Source organism: Colossoma macropomum, unplaced genomic scaffold (genome assembly GCF_904425465.1).
Source record: "Colossoma macropomum unplaced genomic scaffold, Colossoma_macropomum, whole genome shotgun sequence".
NCBI classification, from domain to species: Eukaryota; Metazoa; Chordata; class Actinopteri; order Characiformes; family Serrasalmidae; genus Colossoma; species Colossoma macropomum.
This window is the reverse complement of record NW_023494807.1, coordinates 10955107-10976083: the sequence shown is the minus strand read 5'-3', so window position 1 is coordinate 10976083 and position 20977 is coordinate 10955107. Positions and strand designations below refer to the sequence as shown.

Genomic DNA, 20977 nt, shown 5'->3' with positions numbered 1-20977 from the left:
AGTGCCGCCTGAGGGCCCAAAGATCACAGCTGGCAAATACTGGTTTTCGGCCTTGTCCCTTACATACAAAATGTTATTCTTGAATTGTTGCACTATTTGATTTTATTTTGATTGCACTATTTGTCTTTCACAGAGTGGTGAACCCCTCGTCATCTTTACTTCTGAGAGACTCAGCCTCTCTGAGATGCTCTTTATACAAAATCATGTTACTGGCCTCTTATCAATTAACCACCAGTTGTTTCTTAAGCATTACACAACTTTATCAGCCTTTTGTTGGAACATGTTGTTGGCATCAAATTCAAACTGGGTAAATATTTTTCAAAAAACAATCAAAATTTCTCAGTTTCAACATTTACTATGTTGTCTTTGCACTATTTTCAATGAAATATATGGTTTAAATGATTTGCACATCATTGCATTTTGTTGCAATGCTTCCCATGTTTTTTGGAAATGGGGTTATAAATAAACAACCAGTTGTGATTGTTCTGCATGTAAATCTGTTAGTTTGGCCATTTCCAAAGCTCTCCTTAACAACGTCCAGTAATTACAGTTATCATCCAATACCTTCTTTATCTAATCAATCCTTCATTAAATTAAATCAGGTGATGGAACTAAATAAATCCATGCGATGGCTGAAGTGCAGCATGAAGTCAGAGACCAAACCTGTGATTTTCTAACCTACATATTCATAACAACACATTATGTCGTAAAGTGTGTTATATGGTGTTTGTGTTGATGTAAACACACTTACTACCCAGATATTGAAGGTGAAACATGTCTTGTACTCTTTGTGTTGCTCTGCAGGTGCTGGTGGCGTCCCAGGTCTGATGCAGCCGGGAGTTTTTCACGGATACCCTCTCAAATCTCCCAAAGCTCCAGGTATTTCACTGAGTCCGTTGATCTTGTTGTTTAAATCTCATTCAGCTCTTCTTTATTGCCTGGTTTGCCTGTGAAAATGATCTTATAACAGGTGGGCAGTAGACATGAGCAGCTAGCCCATAGCAAGTTAGCGCTGCTCTTTATCTGGAGAGAAACACAGGTGTGTTGGATCTTTGTGATGTGAAGACAAGATCTTAACTCTTCAATTTCAGCGTATTTTCTTCCAGTGCGCAGCCACTTTCCGTCTTATAATGGACACGACTTCATGCGCTTCTATGGGTACCACCCCAAGGTTATGTATGGTGCGTTGATCTGCAGCATTTGCTGTACCAGCAGTTCTGTTTTTGGGGCCAATAGTATGAACATAGATTAATTACTAATCTGTTCTGACTATTAACCCCCAGGAGTCGAGAATTAATACCGCTGTTTTGCTGTGTTGTTTAAATGTAAAGGGCTGTCAGGTCCTTTAAATAATTAATCACAATTAATTTCATATTTTATGTAGTTTAACATGAATAATGCCATTGTGATATGTAGATAATCATGATTAATTGCATTGTTTCGGTGCAGTTAATCATGATTATTCACATGATTTTTTGTAGTTATGATTATTGTGCCTTGTTATGTGCAGTTAATCATGACTAGTTGCATTGTAGAATGCAGTAAATCACAATACATTGCATTATTTGGGTGATTAATCATGATTATTTGCATTATTTCATGCAATCACAATTAATTGCACTGTTTTTTATTTAATGTAATTATTTATTGCATTATTTATTATTTATTGCATTGTTTGGGGCAGTTAATCACAATTAGTGGCATTATTCATGATTAATTGCATTATTTTGTGTGGTTAATTGTGATTAATTGCATCATTTTCTGTGGTTAATTATGATTATTCACATTATTTTGCATAGTTATCATGATCAATGGTATGGTTATGTGTAGATAATCATGATTAATTGCATGTTTGGGGCAGTTAATTATGATCATTTGTATTATTTTGTGTAGTTATCATGATGAACAGTGTTGTGTTGTGTGGTTAATTGCAATTAATTGCATTACTTTGTGTAGTTAATTGCAATCAATTACAATATTTTCTGCAGTTAATCATGATTATTTGCATTATTTTGTGTAGTTATCACAATTACATTTGTTTTGCGTTGTTTGGGACAGTTAATCACTGTTACCTGCATTATTTTGTGATTTAATTGCATGATTTTATGTAGTTAATTGCAATTTCTTGCATTGTTTTCTGCAGTTAATCATGATTTTTGCATTTTTTGTATAGTTATCATGATTAACGGTGTTCTTTTGTGTGGTTAATTGAGATTAATTGCATTATTTTGTGTAGCCATTGCGGTCAATTGCATTGTTTTCCACAGTGAATCATGATTATTTGCATTTTTTGCGTAGTTATCACAATTAATTGCATTGCTATGTGTAGTTAATTGTGATTATATGATTCTATCATTTCTTCACTTGTGTCAGTGAGCAACAACTCAGAAATGATCCATATAAAATCACAGCAAGCCTTCGGTATTGCCAGTGACTTCTAAGGGTTAATCTTTAATGCATTCTGACCATTAATAACCCAGGCCTCAAAGTCAGAACTCTGCCACACTTCTAGAAGTCAGTGCTTAGTGTAATCAGTTCTAATGTGTCCGCAACTCTCCAAAAAATGGACTCATGCGTCTCCAGTGTCCAGCTGAAGTGGTTTACAGGTGTGAGCTCCAGTCAAATTATGATTGTGAGCTCAATTCTGACAAATCTTAAAGAATCTAGGATTTGAAATAAAGTCCGTTTTGTAGTCATTTTCATTAAGCTTGTGTATTCTATGGGGAAATTTAGTTTGACTGATTATTTCCTGAACCGATACCAAGCCGTTTTATCCAAAAGCGGACATTTGAATGGATCTAAAGAGAACAAAACTTGAAGCAAAAGTGAAGTGAAAAGATGTTTGGAGATGGAAATGTCCAATTTTTAGAGTAACCCCAGCTTGGGTAATGTAATGTTTCCCAGGTTTGGGGAAGATTAGGTCATGCTTTAATTGAATTCAGCTGTACAGGCTGTTCTCGTCCAATTCTGCACACTTCGTGTGAAGCTCTCAGCGTTTTCTCGGAAATCTTATCCGTAAAGCTTGACCTATTTTACACCAAACCTGTCGCAACTGTAGAGAATAGAGAATGTAGAGCTGTAGAACTGAGTTAATACTAACCTCTATACAGGACATTTAAAGGGGAATTCCACCGATTTTTTCAAAATTTGTACATAAGTGCATAACTAGTCTGAAGTTGCGATGTCATTCTGAGTGCTTTGATGTGAACTGGTTCGCACTGTAAAGAGATAGATGGTTCATCACTGAGTCAGATCAAAATGTAGCTCAAAACTGTTTCTGAGACATCAGGCAGTGAATTCATAACCATTTGATGTAATAACTTTCTGTGAGGGACGCTTTTAGAGGTGGACGTCTGGTTCCTATCACCACCACTGTGAACAATAATTACTTTATGTACATTTTAACCATGTAACCATGCTGGACTTTTGGAAAAATGGGCAGAATTCCCTGTTAACCTGAAAGCAGTATATGGAAAAACATTTCCAAGCTGATTATAAGAACCAGAACTTCCAAACATAATAAGCACATCATTGTCATCTTTTTTGTAGATGATATTCAGATGATCTTCAGTTCAACATGTATGAAAACTGCACACTGTGTTCTTTCCACTAGGTGGCGTTCCTTACACTGGTGGCAAACTTCCGTATGGTACAGTAATGCAGTCTTGAGTGCATGCATGAATAAGATCTGTGTCCATTTATTTATTTATTTATTTATTTTTTGTTGGCATGTTGCCTCACTTTCGCCCACTGTGCTTCAGGTTATGGTGGCTTTGGTGGTGGTGGGGGCCTCCCGGGGGGCAAAGGAGGAGCTGGTACTAAACCAGGCTACCCCACAGGCACCGGTGTGTAATAAGCAATCGTGATAATATTGCAGTAAGACAAGAAAACCAATACAAGGGCAATGAGAACACTGCCATGTTTAGCTCTGGCTGCAGATTCTCTCAGGCTCTGAGTGCATGTCCACTGGCTGATGTTGCCTTTGTGTGTTTAGGTGTGGGGACATTAGGTGTTTCAGCTGCACAGGCCAAAGCTGCTAAGTATGGTAAAGACTCACTATTCAGTCTCTGATTGTGATGTTGAAAGCACTGCACTTTCACATGTCCACATTACCGAAGAGCAGATCACTGTACAGTAGGGGCGGAGGGTGTGAATACGTTATGAGGATTTCACCACTCTGTAGATATGAGTGATGAACCCAAACATCTGCTTGAACACTTTAATTAATTCTAATAGATACAATAAAAGCATCATTTCAGACCAAATATGATAACCGTCCCGTTGCTGCAGCGTTTTTGCCAATCAGGATCCTCCCTCACAAACTGCACCAGCTCTACTTAATAAGCGACATAAGCGGCTGATCAAGGCCGTGCCACTAGGGGGCCCCCTAACAACTTCTGGGTGAGGGAAAAAACTAATCGTTAATCATTTCCCAAAAAAAGTGAAAATGTGGAGAAAAGGCTAAAAGCTAAAGATACACTTTGGTTTCATTTTGCAGTTTTTTTTTGCCTTATACTGTTTTTTCAGCTTTTGGTTGGATAAACAAGAAATCGTCAATCTGAACGGAAGATGCTGAAATCTAATTACAGTTATCTGTAGCTACACAAGAACCCCAAACAGGCATTCGCCATCATCCAATCATCAGTAATAACTGATAATATGTATTTATTGATTTATTTATTTACATAATTTATACCCTTTGTGGTAGTCATTTTACAGCACATCAGCTAGCAAGCTTACTTAGTTTGCAGATCAAACATAAACAAAAATAGACTGAAAATAAATAAACAAACCATAGAGAATTCAATTATATTAGCGTTCAATTAATGGTTTAGTCCTAATAGTAATGCATGAAATAAGGTACTAAATTAATCATTCAAAACAATAGCTTAATTGATCATTTAAAACAAGGGCTTCTTAAACAGTTTACATGGTACAGATGTGAGAGAGTGCCTGGGCAGATCGGGCCCCCGCAAAAATCTACATCCAGCACCTGCTCACGAAGCATATTCAATGTGGCCTCTTTCTATCATTCCACTGATTGTTTTAATTAATGTAATCAAATGAAACATTTCTTACCTGTAACTCTGTTGTCTATATGTTATCAGTGAACTAAGACACTGTTGAGAATGTTGAGCTGCTAGTGAGCAATGAGAAGTGAGAACGCTGTTTATCTAAAAGTAGCATTTAAACTGGAATCATGCTAATTCTGGAATCTAACTGGCCCTGAGCCAGGCTGGGTGTGCAACATGAGCTGCCATGGTGATGTAGCATCGTACTGTAACACTGTAAAATTACAGTAAATTACTGGATAATATACTTGCATTATTTTAACAGTATTTTACTGAAGCATGTTAACAGTAAATTACAGTAAAACAGTAAAAAAGCAGCTGTATACTGTGACTCCACACTCACCAGCACCACATTACTGTGATGTAGCTGTTATTCTGAGTACACTTACAGTAATAAGCTGTGAAATACAGTAACCTCCTGTATTTTTACAGTAACAGCTGTAAAAGTAATGCAACTCAGAGACCTGTAATTTACTGTAAATTTGCAGATGGAAAAAAAAAAGACTTTTAATTTACCAGGCCCATAAATAATTTCAGTCAATATATTTATTCACAGTGTTTTGCATCATAGATGTGCAGAATATCTCAAATATTACAAACACGTTTAATAGATGAGTGAACAACATCAAGTGTTTTAGAATTTAAACTTTAAAAGACACAACTCATCAGAACAAAAACACTGTTTTTGTTTTTATTTCATTAAAACAATAATTTGCTGTGTTATTCCGGAAAATGTCTTAAGAATATTTGATTTAACAATTAAATGAATACAGTGTGTTATTTTGAAAAATGTATGTTAAATTATTTGAAATCCTGGCAATAAAGGACAATGTGGTAAAAAGTAAGCTTAAAGTTAGCTGGATAAACAAAAAGTCCTGCTTTGGAAGTCCCGCCTTTCTTAGCTACAGCAATGAAGATACTAGTGTATTAGCTTTTACACAATGAGGAAAACTCTAAGATGCAAAATGTCTCACAGTGCTTGTTTTAATAGGTTTAAAAAGAAACTTTCTTTCATTAACTTAGAAAAATGATAAATTTGCAGTCATACCTCCCTCCCCTACTCTGTAGAGAGGCAGTTTGAACAGTCGTACTGTAGGGTTCTCTGTTGAGGTTCTGTGTTCTCCTCTAGGTGCTGGAGCTGGTTTAGGTGGAGTTGGAACTGTTCCAGGAGCGGGTGGGCTTTACCCCGGAGTTGGAGGTGACAAAAGAACACAACCTCCTCATTTTTACATATTACAGAATGTTTCAGCATGTCCAGTCTAGTTTTTGAGTCATGTGTATATAGTGTATGATTTAGTGTGGGTTCCCCATTTCAGATATTTAGTAGTAGAACAGAAGACCTGCTCACTGACAACACAGTTACAGTAAAAGCCAGTGGGCAGATGCTGGTTTTCTGATCTTCTACTAAAGTCAGGGACTGTCTGCCGTAATCAGCCATACACCGAGATATACATATACAGAGATTAGGGTGAAGAACACTGAAGTAATCCTTTCATATCGGTCAGAATCTGCAGTGACTCTTGTTATCTTCTCCGTGTCCAGGTTTAGGAGGTCTTACACCAGCTCAGGCCAAGGCAGCTAAATACGGTGAGGGCTGAGGCCGCATTTCAGCTGCTCTCCACTGTGATGTGGCTAATGGTGATGTTGCTGCTCATTAGGTACTGAGTTATGATTGTGATGGTTTGGGCTTTTCTCAGGTGCTGCAGCTGGTGTTGGTGGTGTTGGTGGAGTACCAGGAGCTGGAGGAGTTCTCCCTGGAACAGGAGGTAAGATACATCAATACAGAGAGAAAGGAGAGATATAGAAAGAGAGAGAGACACACAGAAAGAGAGACACAGGGAGAGGCAGAGAGAAGAGATATATAGAAAGAAAGAGAGAACAGAAAAACAGAAAGACAGACAGATAGACAGATAGACAAAGAGATAGATAGACAAATGGATGGACAGACAGACAGACAGACAGATAGATAGATAGATAGATAGATAGATAGATAGATAGACAACTGGGTGGATGGCAGAAAGAGACTGATAGATAGATAGATAGATAGATAGATAGATAGATAGATAGATAGATAGATAGATAGATAGATAGATAGATAGATACACAGACAGTGAGAGAGTTCAGCTAAGTTAGATTATGGAGATGAAGCAGCAGCTCTGAGACACCGTGTGGTTTGCTGTCCTGTAGGTGTAGGAGGTCTCACTCCTGCTCAAGCAAAAGCTGCTAAATATGGTAACTATACTTTATTAATCTATGGAATCCAAACATTTCATCCATATCACATATACGCCCCTGGCCACTTTATCAGAAACCCCTCTTTCGTGTTGGAGCTGGTTTAGGTGGAGCAGGCCTGGGAGGTGCAGGTCAAGTTCCAGGAGTTGGGCTTTACCCTGGAGTAGGAGGTAGGACAGAGTCGTTTGTAATGGTAATTACTCTCTGTGGAGGTATGTAATGTTCAGAAATAACATGCTTCCTGAACATCTGTAGGTATAGGAGCACTCACACCTGCTCAGGCCAAGGCAGCCAAATATGGTAAAGTCTTTAATGTTCTATGTAATGTAGATTCTTAAAATGTATCAAGTTTTTGCACAGCAGCCTATTTGTATGGTTTAGGTTCTTAGGTCTTCTCCCCTCTCCTTCTCTGAAGGTGCTGCTGCTGGGTTAGTACCTGGAGCTGGTGCTGGGTTGGTTCCTGGAGCTGGTGCTGGGTTGGTACCTGGAGCTGGTGCTGGGTTGGTACCTGGAGCTGGTGCTGGGTTGTTACCAGGAGCTGGAGCTTTCCCTGGAGCAGGTATCAGAGACAACTGCTGTTCTTTTTTGTCATTTTTGCCTCCTGATATAAGGTTAATCGTAACATTAGATTTTTTAGCCAGAGATAAACATTGAAACTATATATATATATATATATATAAGGGGTGGGAATCTCTAGGCACCTCACAATTCGATTCGATTACGATTCAGAGGGCTGCGATGCGATTATAGAACGATTATCGATGCATCTTTTTTTTTCTATATAGCATTTAGATTTTCTCACTGTGTGAGCTCAAGTTTCGAGTTCAAGTTTCAAGTTTATTTGTCACTTGCACAACATGTGAGGACATTTATGCATTGAAATGCTTGCGGTGAGGCTCAGCTAATCACTCTACAGAAAGTAAACAAGTAAAAATAAAAATACAAGAAAAACCAACTGAAATATATTAAATATACACAAAATATACACAAAATATATACAGAATGTAGAGACAATATACATTTTAAAGTGACTAAGTAACTCGGTGTTATTGTTATTTAAAGTGACTTGGAAGTTTTAAGGCAAAGTATTTGTAATGATCCATAATGAATTTACTTCCAATATCTTTTTTAATAAAACAAACGGAAGTGTTGTGGCAAGTGAACTAGAAGGCTCTCATTCACTGCTCTTGTTTGGAGCACGAGAAGCTGCTGCTACTCATCTGCGATAAAATGCGCAGTTACGGTGAAATAAGATCCAGTGGTGATGGATGTCCACGCAGCACATGTTACAGCTATTCTACCCGTTTTCTTTAGTGATTTTATAACTTCGGTTTTGGTCTCGTTGTAGAGATGGGGGGATCGCTGTGTCAGTAAAGTATCTTTGAGATGGGACGTGTGAAACATAGCGCAAAAGCCCTGTTTCTCAACGACTGAGAACCGGCGTGCAGACTGCAGGTCACCTAGCAACGATGCGTTATTCGCATTTATAAGCAGCGCAGTTGGTTTCCTGGTACGTTAAATCTGCAATGAGAGACTGTGGTCAGTTTCTCTTTCAAATTCTCCCGTTCCACCTTAAATAGTGCCGCATTTACATTCGGCGCCTCAGTTAGAATTTAAGGTGGAACGGGTAAATTCGAACAAGAAGCTGGAGAATGAGAAGTGACTTCAGCCTCGTAAAACAGTCGAACGTTGAGAGACATTTAACTGATCTACTTCTGAGGAAAAGTTTTCTGGCGGAGATGGGAGAAAGCAGCTATAGCTGAGCTAAAGCTTAAAGCACAGCAGAGTAAATCTGCGTTTTCATTTATATTGTTTAGCCGATATTAGGACATTATCACATACTGAGACATACTGGACATTAAATGTTGCGGCTCCCAAGGTGGTTTGATTTTTGTTGAAAGGACAAAATGGCTCTTCTTATCATTTGGGTTGTGACTCCTGACCTAACCTGGCTTTTAATGCAGAGGTTGCCGGTCGGATTTCTCGCTCATCCCGTTGTGTTTTTGTTGTGTGTCGTCACAGACTGTCCGGGCGCTGCACTTACCCACTTCCAAGTTCCGCCTTTTGCGTTCCGTCAACATTACGTTATTAATTAAATATTTAGAACCATGAGTTATGTATAGAACCATTTCATGATTAAAGGGCTCTTTGCATGGCAAGATAGTTGTTTAAGGGTTCTTTAGCAAAAAAAAAAAATGGTTCTTTAAAGAACCATAAACACTAAGAACCTTTTGCATGGTTAAAGGGTTCTTTGCATCATGCCGTTCTTGAGATTGATGGAGAATGTGCTGTAGGTGGTTCTATATAGAACCTTTTTGAAAATGATTCTAAATAGCACCTACAAGGGTTCTTCTATTGTTATGGTGTCAAGAAGAACGCCTTTGGTTGCTATTTAGAACCCTTTTCAAAATGGTTCTATATAGAACCATCTGTAACACATTCATGCGCATTTTCCATCAATCTGAAGAACGCTTTCATGATGCAAAGAACCCTTTTACCACGCAACATTTTACCAGTGTTCATGGTTCTACATACAACCAATTTCTGTGCTAAAAGACCCTTAAAGAACCATCTTTTTTATAAGTGTAGAACCATTTACAACACATTCCTCATCAATCTGAAGAACCCTTTCACCATGCAAAGAACCCTTTAATCATGAGGTTCTATGTCTGAGTCTCTACAATCAACCATTTCACACCAAATCACCCTGAATCACTCTGTTTACATCTCAAACACTGAGTTATACAGGAACTTTACGAAATAAATGCATTTGTCTTTCAGAAGAGATCACCATGGCAACCGTCAGTTGTGTGCTAATGACTTATCCACAATAAAGAAGGAGGCTAGTTGTTGGTTATCCTCACCGTAGTGATGCTTTGATGACGTAATGCTTCCTAGCTGCACCCCCAAACTGTAAACAGACCCCCCCACCAAATGAAATTCAGGCTGCACCACTGCTGTGAAAGCTAGTATCTGTGATCACAACCAATCAAAATGACCATCGTTTCTTTTTTATTGCAGGCTATGCTGCTGCAAAAGCTGCGAAATATGGTAAATACATCTTCTGATGTAGATCACACACCCATTCATACATCCATAGATTTTAAATTCATTTCTTCACCACTAATGTGCTCACGTTCTTTACTGGACAGGTCCAGGTGGAGTGTTGGGTGGAGCTGGTGGCATTCCAGGAACATTACCAGGCGCTGGAGGTAAAGATTACACACAAATATGTCTCCAGTGTTTCTTCTGAAATTAAGGGTATTAATAGCGAGTTTGTGCTGCAGTAACAGCCTCTACTCTTCTGGAAAGGCTTTACACTAGATGTTGGAACATTGCTGTGAGGATTTGATTGAGCATTAGTGAGGTCAGGTACTGATGTTGGATGGTCAGTTCTGGATCACTCCAACTCATCCCAAAGGTACTGGATGGAGCTCCATCACTCCAGAGAACACAGTTCCACTGCTCCACAGCCCAATGCTGGGGGGCTTTATACCCCTCTAGCCTACACTTGGCATTGGGCATGGAGACCTTAGGATCATGTACAGCTGCTCTAGAGCGTCCCATTCTATCGGTCAGTGCTTTTCAATGGAGACTGTACAAGCTGTCAGCAATGGGTGACCTTAAAGTAGCTAGAAGGACTGTCCAGGTACTTTTAGATGCTTTATGTCCATTTCTATCAGCAGTGATTCAGCACTCTCAGGAAAAAAATGATGTGCACACTGTATTTAATACAATACAGCACACAATATGCTGTAATAAGCTTTAAATCTTTCTCTGTTGCAGTATATCCTGGTGGAGTTCCCAAGTACGGTAAGATCATCTCATTATTTCAAATTCTTGGTTATTTAAGCTGAATCCAGCTGAGGTTCACAGTGAATCTGATGTCTAATCTAATTTAAATCATCTTCATAGATAGTAGGGGAGAGTGGCGAAAAACTTAACACATTATGGTTTTTGCTAAAATTAAGTATAAATATTTAAACAAGTTTAACATTTTGGTAACTCTTCAGCATAAAGGACCATTATAATGTCTCATTAATGATGTTATTAAGAAGTATTAATTCAGTTGCTGCTAATTAACTGGCTCAGAGGCATCCGGTTGTGTGGTTTTTTGGCCTTGCCCTTTACGCACAGAGGTTTGTCTAGATTCCCTGAATGGTTTAATGATATTATGAATGGTAGAGGAAGAAATACCTTAAAATATTGAGGAATGTTATTCTTATCCACTGTGTGGTATTGATGTGTTTGTTACTCAGTGGTCTGGTGGACCCACCACATTATTGTTTTTAAAATCAATACAGTCATAACAATTTATGTCAAATTCCCAGATGTTTAAAATATCACAAGTGTCCAGCGTAGGGTTCTCCTTCAGCAGCTGTAGCCAGTCCGCAGCCTGTCCATGTTGTCCACCCTCACACACACACACACACACACAGACTAACAGCAGGCAATGTAGGAGTAGAACAGAGTAAAGGACACAGCACCTCCACACTTTTATTTCCCGCGGGTTCAGCCCAACACCACATGTGTAATATAAATGTGTGGGGGGTGAACAGTGTGAAGACACTGAAAATGGGTTATTTTATATGGTCTTCACAGAAAATGAGCAAAGGCTAAGAATATGAGGTTGAAATAATAATAAATCGCATTGAGAAAACATTGGTAAACATTGAAAATGGGTCCCACAGACCCCAACACCACACAATGGTTTAGCAATCTGGCTGAAACACTCCTTATAACTTTAGATGTAGACTGAATAGGTGAATCAATGTGAAAGCATTGATTTTCAGTGTTTACATACTGCATGAAAAAAGTGAGGAAAATTCGTTACACTTTTGTGAAACAAGAGAAAAATGCAGAACTTTACAACCTCAAAATAAACAGAAAAACTCAGAAGTGCAGATTTGAACCCCCACAGAATGTAAATGTACTTTCCTACATAATTAATTATATAAAGTAATGACATTAAATAGTGTAGCATCAGCATAGAAGAAGGAAAACAAGGAAAACATTGCCCAGCCCAGCACTACCCCAACACAAAACAGTCAGGGGGTAAAAGCATACAAGGAGAGACACTTCTAACTAGTTAACCCCTTAAAAGGCCAGGGCCCAACAGCAGGAGCAAAACTTTATTACACACTCCTATTATCTATAAATAGCTCAGCCAATTTGGATTGAAGTCCCTATAGTTACTGAACAATAAGATTTAGGCCCAGTCCCATTTCTTATTTTTACCCCTGCCCTTGTTTTCGAGTGTCACCTTACCCCCTGGAACTTGGGGGAGTTGTAGTGGTTAAAACGTTCCTTTATGAAATGGGACCCTCAAATAAAAAGAGCCTCCGTTTGGGGATCATGTAACCCTAACACTTCGCCCTACCTCTCTATCTCAACAAGAATCAGGACCCTACCCCTAAGCGTGAACGCACAAAACAGAGGGGTAAGGGCTCAGCGGTAGGGCCGCCGGAATTGGGCCTTAGTGTGTAATAATCCTGGGATTTTAGGGCGTAACTCCAAAGTCCACCTTCCTCTGACACAATTTACACCAGACCACACAACTAAACTACTAACAACAACATTAGCATAACTACAACTACTATAACAGTCCCCTTTTAACTGCCCTCTGAGAGCCACTTTGCATGGCCACCCCCCTAAGCTCCTCACAGCAGTGTGGCCTGGGGCGGACGACACTATAGTGCTGCAACGACTGTAACGACTCTAGGTGGAAGAGTGTGTCAGAGTGTTTAACCAGCCTGTGTTTTGTTTTGTAGGAGTACCCGGAGCAGGTGCGATTCCAGGCATTGGAAGCCTGGGAGTGCCGGGAGCGGTGCCGGGCGCTGGAGGTAGGCTGATGTTTTGGGTTTCCTCCTTTTTTTCAACTCAAATTTTTCGTTTGAAGTGAAATATGTTTGAGGTGAGATTACCTAGAGGTGCTTACTACTTTAAGCTATTCTGTCAGGCATAGTTTAATATTAACCCTTTAAGACCTGCACTAATAAGTAGCTGCCGTTTAATCTGCTTTTCTCATTTAACCCTATGGAACTAAACGTCTCAAAGGCAACCCATTCTGAGACTTTAGCGGTGGTCCCTTTATCTGATTAAAATCGGCCCCTCAAGTAGTTGGTCCAGTAAAATGGATCAGTATGTGGAATTAGAGCTTTCTGTGATCGACTGTGTTTCCTATCACTGCATAAAAGATGCACAAGGCTCCTTTATTATTGCTTGCACTGTGGTTGTGCACAGATTCAGAGCGCAGTTCTGATCCTTAGGTCACTATTGAGTGTGTTTACGTGTACTTAATAATCCAATAACTGCAGAAAATCAGATTTTGTCAGTAATTCATTCAACACGTTTACATGCACTTGAGTAATCAGATAATGGGAAACTCCAGGTCTACATGAGTCAGACAGTAATCAGATTTTTGATTTACAACCAGCCAATAAACTGACAGAAGAAGACGTGATGTAAACGTAACATAAAACTTGAACTTCATGCCGTGGCTTTTTTTAAAAACATCGATCCACTTAACCTGAAAATATAAACATACATAATCTAGAAGATGAATATTTAAATCCTTGTTTCACTGAGCATGTATTTGGTTCCAAAAGTGTTTTGCTGTTTCTCGCTGCGACGCTGTTCACTTATTTCCGGTACCGCAGTCTGTTTTCGCACATGCTCAGACTGAGAAGTCCAAAACAAATCAGAGTAAGAGTTTACATGTGCTGAGAAATCTGATTACTAAGCTAAAATCCAGCCTCTTTATCAGATTTCTTAATCGGATTTCTAGATCGGAGTATGGTGTTAACATGACCGTTTGAATAATCGGATAACAGCAGAAATCTGATTATTGAGTGCATGTAAACACATTCATTGTTTTATTCAAGCAGAGGAACAATAAAATGTGGCTAATATGTGGCTTGTTTTCCTCTTCATGTGTGTGCTTGTTTAAAATGTTAGTTTATGACAAAAACAAAATAAAAATCTGTAAAGTTTCAGCTTTATTAGACCACATTTTTTAGATATCAGAATAAATGCAGCAACAGTTTAGACGAATCACGTTATTAAAAGGGAAGAGATGATTAAATGGCAGAAATAGTAATTTTGTGTTGCTAATTTGATTTCTCAGTACTGTTGTTATTCGTTCATTCCTTTTGATACGTAATGTGATCTACTGTGATCTATTTTGATTTTGTGTTATAAGCTACCATTTTAAACAATAGAATTGGAATATGCTTCACATTTTATTGTTATTTATTGACAAATAATACAAATTTCCCTGGTGATAGAAACTATTGCAGTTTATTCAACAATAAAGGCAGCAAGGAGCTTTTTTTATACAGTGATATGAAACACGGTAGCTCAAACAAAGCTCCACTTCCACATGCTGATCCATTTTGCTGACCAACAGGGACATAAACACTCACCACCTACTTTGGGGGCAGGTTAAAGGGACATTGGCAAAGTCTCTGCAATGTATTGCTGGTGAGATGTTAGGTTGGATAAGGTCAACATCATTAAACCCAAGAAAAAAAAAGCAAAATATTAATATGAAACAGCTCATATTTGCTGCTTTTTTAGCTCTCTGGAAGATGAAGCCAAACCTCCTAAAGCTGGTATGCACTTACCCTCCCGCCAGCTACTTAAGTGCCATGGTCAAGTTGCAGAACTAATGTATACCACCATCGCACTGACCTGAAATAAATCAAATTGTTATGGATAGTTCTTTCTGCAGCATGAAAAATGGATTAAGGTTTATTGAGTAATGATTTATGAAGAATTTATTTCTTCATTTTCTTTTCTACCAGCTGATTAAGAGTTAGGATGCAGCCTGCCTGCACATGTTCAAGCTTACACATCAAATATCATGATGTGCAGTTTACTCACTAATACCGCCCCCCCTCTCCCCACACCACCATGATGGTCTCTGGATTTTGAACTTTACGCTGGAAACAATCTGGATGGTCCTTTTCTTTTTTGGCCGGGAGAACACAACATCCATTATTTCCATAAACAATATGAAAGGTTGACTTGTCAGACCACAACACGCGTTTTCACTGAGCACCAGTCAATTTCAGATGAGTTTGAGCCCAGAGAAGTCGGCGGCGTTTCTGAACGTTGTTGATATGTGACTTCCACTGTGCAGATTACAATCTTAATATTTTTGAATGCAGCAATGAATGGTGTTTATCTAAAATGTTTTTTTCTGAGCCCATGTGGTGACCTCCATCACAGAAGCATGTCAGTTTTTAATGCAGCGTGGTCAGCTTTGGTTTTTGGCCTTTTCCTTTATGCACATAGATTTCAGATTCCCTGAATCGTTTGATATTATCCACTATAGAGGATGAAATGCCTAAAATTCTTGCAGTGGCTGGTGGAGGAGTATTGTTTTTAAACTGTTGGATGTTTTTGCTGATGCTTTTTCTGCCAAAGTGGCGAATCTCGACTCATCCTTGCTCATAAAGGACCTTCCTGGATGCTCCTTCATAGCCAAGCATGAATGCATCATCTGTTTAAGATGTGTTTTTTTGAGCAGTTTTCAATGTTTCTAGTCTTAAATTGCCTTTTTTTTAAAACGCGTTGCAAGCATTCATTTTTAGAATGAGTGTATTTTTACAAAACAATAAAGTCTATAGGGAAAATCATTAAATATGTTGTCTTTTTACTGTTTACATGTAAATACTGGACTTTCACAAATTTTAGGCTAAATACTTTTTTAGCCTAAAATTTTTTAGCCTAATATTTTTAAGTAAAATACTTATAAGTAAAATGAGTAAAATACTTTATACATATACTTTACATATATATATATATATAAAGATTATGGAATAATATTAAACAATATTTTGTAAATGCATTTAAATAATTTATTTAGTTAGATTTTTTTTATTTTTAAATTTTTTAAATACATTGTAAAACATATTTCAATGTCATATTTTTAATATTGCATTTTATGTTTAATTATATTCAAAAATATTTATTGATTAGAATTGTTTTTTTTTCATTTTTTTTGAGAGAGATTTGAGGTTTCTTATGTTTGAATATGACTTCATTTTGTTTTTCTTCATGTTTCTTTTAGGATATCCTGCTGGTGCTAAGGCGCTTAAATATGGTATGTGTATTAAATTCAATAACTAACTGTATACAAAGAAACCGAGCCTGACAGAGCCTCAGAGAGGCATGGTCAAAAATTAAATTTACTCATCACCTTTACGTTGCACAGTTTGAATGAGGTTCCATCTTTTTTACATTGATATTTTTACCTTAGATATTTTTGCTATTCTATTTAAATGTACACATATGATCACAAAATCAATTATAAAGCAACAGTAGTTATGTAATATATTACATTACTCGAGGTTTGAGTGGGCACTCATGGCTTTTCCCTTTAGTTTTTTCACAAAATGATCACTTATGAGAATAATTTATGTAAATAACAGTAATTCATATCAAATTACAGCATGCATTTGTTATCAATAATTACTCTAGTCTAAATTAGCCATTGAAGATTATACATGCTGTGCTGTAATGCATTATCACACCGTTCTGCACAGGTCCTGGTGGTTACGGGGTTCCTGGGGGAGGTGCTGTACCTGGTGCTGGGCTTCCAATAGCTGGAGGTAAACAATAATAATCTGTAATCATCACAGGGCACTAGTATATAGCTTCCTGTCGTAGTAGGGTAACTTCTTAAAGGGCCCGTATCATGGAAATCTGAATTATTCTTACTTATTTGTGTATTTAAAGAGTTTGATGCAGTATGAGAACAATGTTAAAGTTTCATATCGTACAGTACGTGGAAACAAAGCTGAAAAATCAGTCAAATTTGAATAAATTGTGTTTGTGACATCACAAAAGCCAACATATTAAGCCATTTACCCACACTAGAAGTCATAAGTCGGGACTGCTTTCTGAATGAAGCCGCCAATCAGGACAGAGCTCATTTACATGTATCACTCTTAAAGGCAGCCTGTTTAATTCTGACAGTTAAAAAGAGGTTGAGAAATGTAAATTGCAGAAGGTTTTAGAGATTATTATTATCAACTATGGGTTTTTTACCCAGTTCCAACACCAGTTTTTGGTTTCTCCTCCTAAGGCTGTGGTGCTGCAGGTTAGTGCATAGTCACTGTAATAGATTTTGGGTAAGCTGTGTTTGCATTGGCTAATGTTGGTCGCGGTGATGTCATATTTGAACCGGTTCTGCCACACAAACGTTTCTTCCACTGACGAGTAAAGAAAGCCAGATTCAAGTCAACCTGTCAGCTCAATCATGCGCCACGCTGATGAGTTTAAACCACGTTTCACACTGTAAACACACTCATCTAGACAGATGGGGCTCGGACGATGTTTTGAAACCGTCAGATTGCTTGGCAGAGTTAGTGCGAGTCTGAACTGTGTAAAGCTGAATTGCTTCGGGGTCACTGAGATCACGCACAGGTTATGTTCCAGGCATGGCAGGTATGAAAATAATCTGATCCAGTTTGTTCATCAAAGCATCTGGCATTTGTTTATAAATAGCACTTCAATCTGCTGTATGTCATACAGGCACCCATACAAAATGACAAACAGTGTCCAGACAGCCCTTCTAATTGGTGACTTCATCTACTTTAAAGGAGATCCTGCAGTTATCCTGCAGTTTTCTTGTAGTTTTTCCCCACTGAGGTCCACTTATGAGGTTTATGTGGTTTTATGTACCAAAAGGTTTTGTGTCCAAGGAGGTTATTTTTGTTACTGCACCTTGAAGGCCGATCTATGTAAATGAGCTCTGTTCTGATTGGCCATGTTCATTCAAAGATCAGCAGTTTGGTGCTAAAACTCTCTTTATGATATCAGTGGCTAAACTGCTGCAGCGTGAACAGGCTTTTGGAAATGTAATGGTTTTTGTGACATCACAAATGCAGTTAATTCAAAACAGGCTGTATTTTAGTTTCCATATATGTACTGCATGAAGTGGGGGGTGAACAGTGCACTTTGAAGTTTTAACAAGATTCTTAAAACACATTCTCTGGAGTGATGGAGCTCCATCCAGTACCTTTGGGATGAGTTGGAGTGATCCAGAACTGACCGTCCAACATCAGTACCTGACCTCACTGATGCTCAATCAGATCCTCACAGCAATGTTCATCATCTAGTGTAAAGCCTTCCCAGAAGAATAGAGGCAGTTACTGCAGCACACTCACTATTAACGCCTTCATTTCAGAAGAAACGCTGGAGTCTTTATATAGGGTATTCTGAAAATTATTAAAATCAATCTAAATAAATTGAATTTTGCTAATATAGTGCGGTTTCAGTATAAACATACACAGCCATACACATTTACATAATCTAACAGCATTAAAAACAGTCAGTCAACTGAGAAGTTTAGTGCAGAGGTTCTCAACCTTTTCCACCTCAAGGTCTACCTATTTATCACTTGAAAGCATGGATGCCCACAGAAAAAAAAATTTTGGTTCAAAAATTCATTTTTGACAATTTTTTCACAAATTTTCAGATGGCACAACATACCATGTACAACATTCAACGTTAAATATCAACGCATAAGGCAAACATAAGCTTGTTTTATATCTGAAACCATGTGGAAATTCGATAAATTAAGCTAAATTTTTCACTCAACTTTGGGGCAGTGTATTTTGTTTCTGGAGGTAAGTGGCAGAATAAAGATTATTTGCGCACCATTAACGTTATTGTGAATTTTATTAATATTGTTTACAATTTAAGAATATTTTATACGTTATTATTAAGTCAAATTTTTTCACTGACTTTTATGACAAAGTACCATCACTAGCCTATGGACCACTGGCTCCTCCTCAGTACTAGCCCGAGGACCACCGGAGGGTGCTTTGCAGCCCGTTTGTGGTCCACGGCCCAGTGGTTGAGAAACCCTGGTTTAGTGTCTTTAGGTGTGAAAAATTCAAGGTTGATTCTTACTGTTCATTTTAAATTGTCTTTTTGTCTGCAGGATACGGCACCGGTGTGAAACCCCCTAAAGCTGGTGAGTCAGATGTGTTTCTCTGAATTACAGAGCTGTGATGGAGGCACTGCTGCAGGACCCCCTACTTTAAAGAGCTCATATCCAAAAGTCCTTTAACTCCTACACTGTATGGACAAAAGTATTGGGACACCCTCCTATTGATTGGGTTCAGGTGTTTCAGCTAGACCCGTTGCTAACAGGTGGATAAAATAAGCACACAGCCTTGCAGTCTCTGTAGACAAACACTGGCAGTAGAGAGTCGCACTGATGAGCTCAGTGACTTTAAACATGGCACTGTCATAGGATGCCACCTCTGCCATGTGCCAGGAGAACGTTACCTGCCTGACTGCACTGTGCCAGCTATAGAGTTTGGTGGAGGAGGGATGATGCTATGGGGTTGTTTTTCAGGGGTTGGCCTAGAACCCTTAGCTCCAGTGAAGGGAAATCTTAATGCTTCAGCACCAAGACATTTTGGACAATTGTACACTTCCAACTTTGTGTGAACAGTTTGGGGAAGAGCCTTTTCTGTTCCAGCATGACTGAGCCCCAGTGCACAAAGCAGCTCCATAAAGTCAGGCTGGGTGAGTTTGGTGTGAAAGAACTTGACTGGCCCTCACAGAGCCCTGACCTCAGGGCTCTGTGAATGGAGATTGTGAGCCAGACCCTCTTGTCCAACTTCAGTGTTTGACCTCACAAATGCTCTTCTGGATGAACGGGCAAAAATTCCCACTGACACTCCATAATCTGTAGAAAGCTTTCCAGAAGAGTGTTTTCCCTGTTTTGTTATCTAATATTTTCTACTAATGCTCTTTGCTGTCCGGTGTGGTCCAGAGGAGGATGGGTTCCCCTTTTGAGTCTTGGTTCCTCTCAAGGTTTCTTCCTCTTGCTCTTAGGGAGTTTTTCCTTTGCCACTGTCGCCATTGGCGACGCTCATGGGGGGCTTGGACCTGGATTCTTCTGTAAAGCTGCTTTGTGACAACACCTGTTGTAAAAAACGTCATATCAATAAACTTTGACTTGACTTTTGCGGGCTGAAGAGGCTGGACTTGGCCTGCGGGCCTTGTGTGGGGCTTAGAGCAAACTGTTAGAGCAAAGCTGAACTTATGTACAGAGTGGCTATGGCCAACAAAACCTCCTTAATAAAGCACAACCACTTGTGCGAAAGCTTCTTTCATAGTGGTGAACACTACAGTATTACCATCAACCATCATAGGGCAGCATGGCTTGTCACCAGTATGTGCTGTGTTTTGGATGCTGTTATGCTGGTCAGCTACAGTGGAAGTTGACGTGCTGATCACCAGCAAAATCAGCATAGGCTGTGTTTTTGAATGACCAGCTAAACCAGAACCAGACCAGCACTAGACCAGCAGAGTCCAGCTTAAAATGCTTGCTGGTCTATGCTGTTTTTTTTTAGCATAAAAATTGGTTCTGCCTGATATGAGCCCTTTAAGAATTGTTTTTACTAGAATGAAACTGCTAAAAATTAAACAAAAGAGCTTTAAAATATTGTTTTTTGAGCTTAGAATGTACATATGTTTGCCTGTTGTATGGGGTGGTCATATTTTCTTAGTTTTCCTTTTACAAAATTAACTGTTAATAATTAATTAGACTGTTTTAAGCTGCAGTAGCTAATTACATTTATTGTAACTAGACATGGTCACAGCCGCTGACTGAAAAGCTGCTCAGTGGTGATGACAGTTTGGGA

General features: G+C 38.7%; 1 protein-coding gene across 4 annotated transcripts in view; it reads left to right on the top strand.

The window, feature by feature from the left end:
• The window catches only part of elna (elastin a), a 119027-nt gene that overhangs the window by 66862 nt on the left and 31188 nt on the right, over positions 1-20977 (top strand). For 2 of the 4 annotated variants that reach the window (XM_036556845.1, XM_036556842.1), the window contains exons 14-31: positions 805-879; positions 3614-3649; positions 3762-3845; positions 3995-4045; positions 6202-6270; positions 6615-6659; positions 6770-6838; positions 7260-7304; positions 7400-7474; positions 7560-7604; positions 7720-7863; positions 10326-10355; positions 10457-10516; positions 11091-11117; positions 13076-13147; positions 16381-16413; positions 16856-16921; positions 19261-19293. In XM_036556845.1, coding sequence (XP_036412738.1) covers positions 805-879; positions 3614-3649; positions 3762-3845; positions 3995-4045; positions 6202-6270; positions 6615-6659; positions 6770-6838; positions 7260-7304; positions 7400-7474; positions 7560-7604; positions 7720-7863; positions 10326-10355; positions 10457-10516; positions 11091-11117; positions 13076-13147; positions 16381-16413; positions 16856-16921; positions 19261-19293 — 1059 coding nt within the window. The remainder of the gene's footprint in view (positions 1-804; positions 880-3613; positions 3650-3761; positions 3846-3994; positions 4046-6201; positions 6271-6614; positions 6660-6769; positions 6839-7259; positions 7305-7399; positions 7475-7559; positions 7605-7719; positions 7864-10325; positions 10356-10456; positions 10517-11090; positions 11118-13075; positions 13148-16380; positions 16414-16855; positions 16922-19260; positions 19294-20977) is intronic. The other 2 variants (XM_036556843.1, XM_036556844.1) reach the window with 2 other exon arrangements.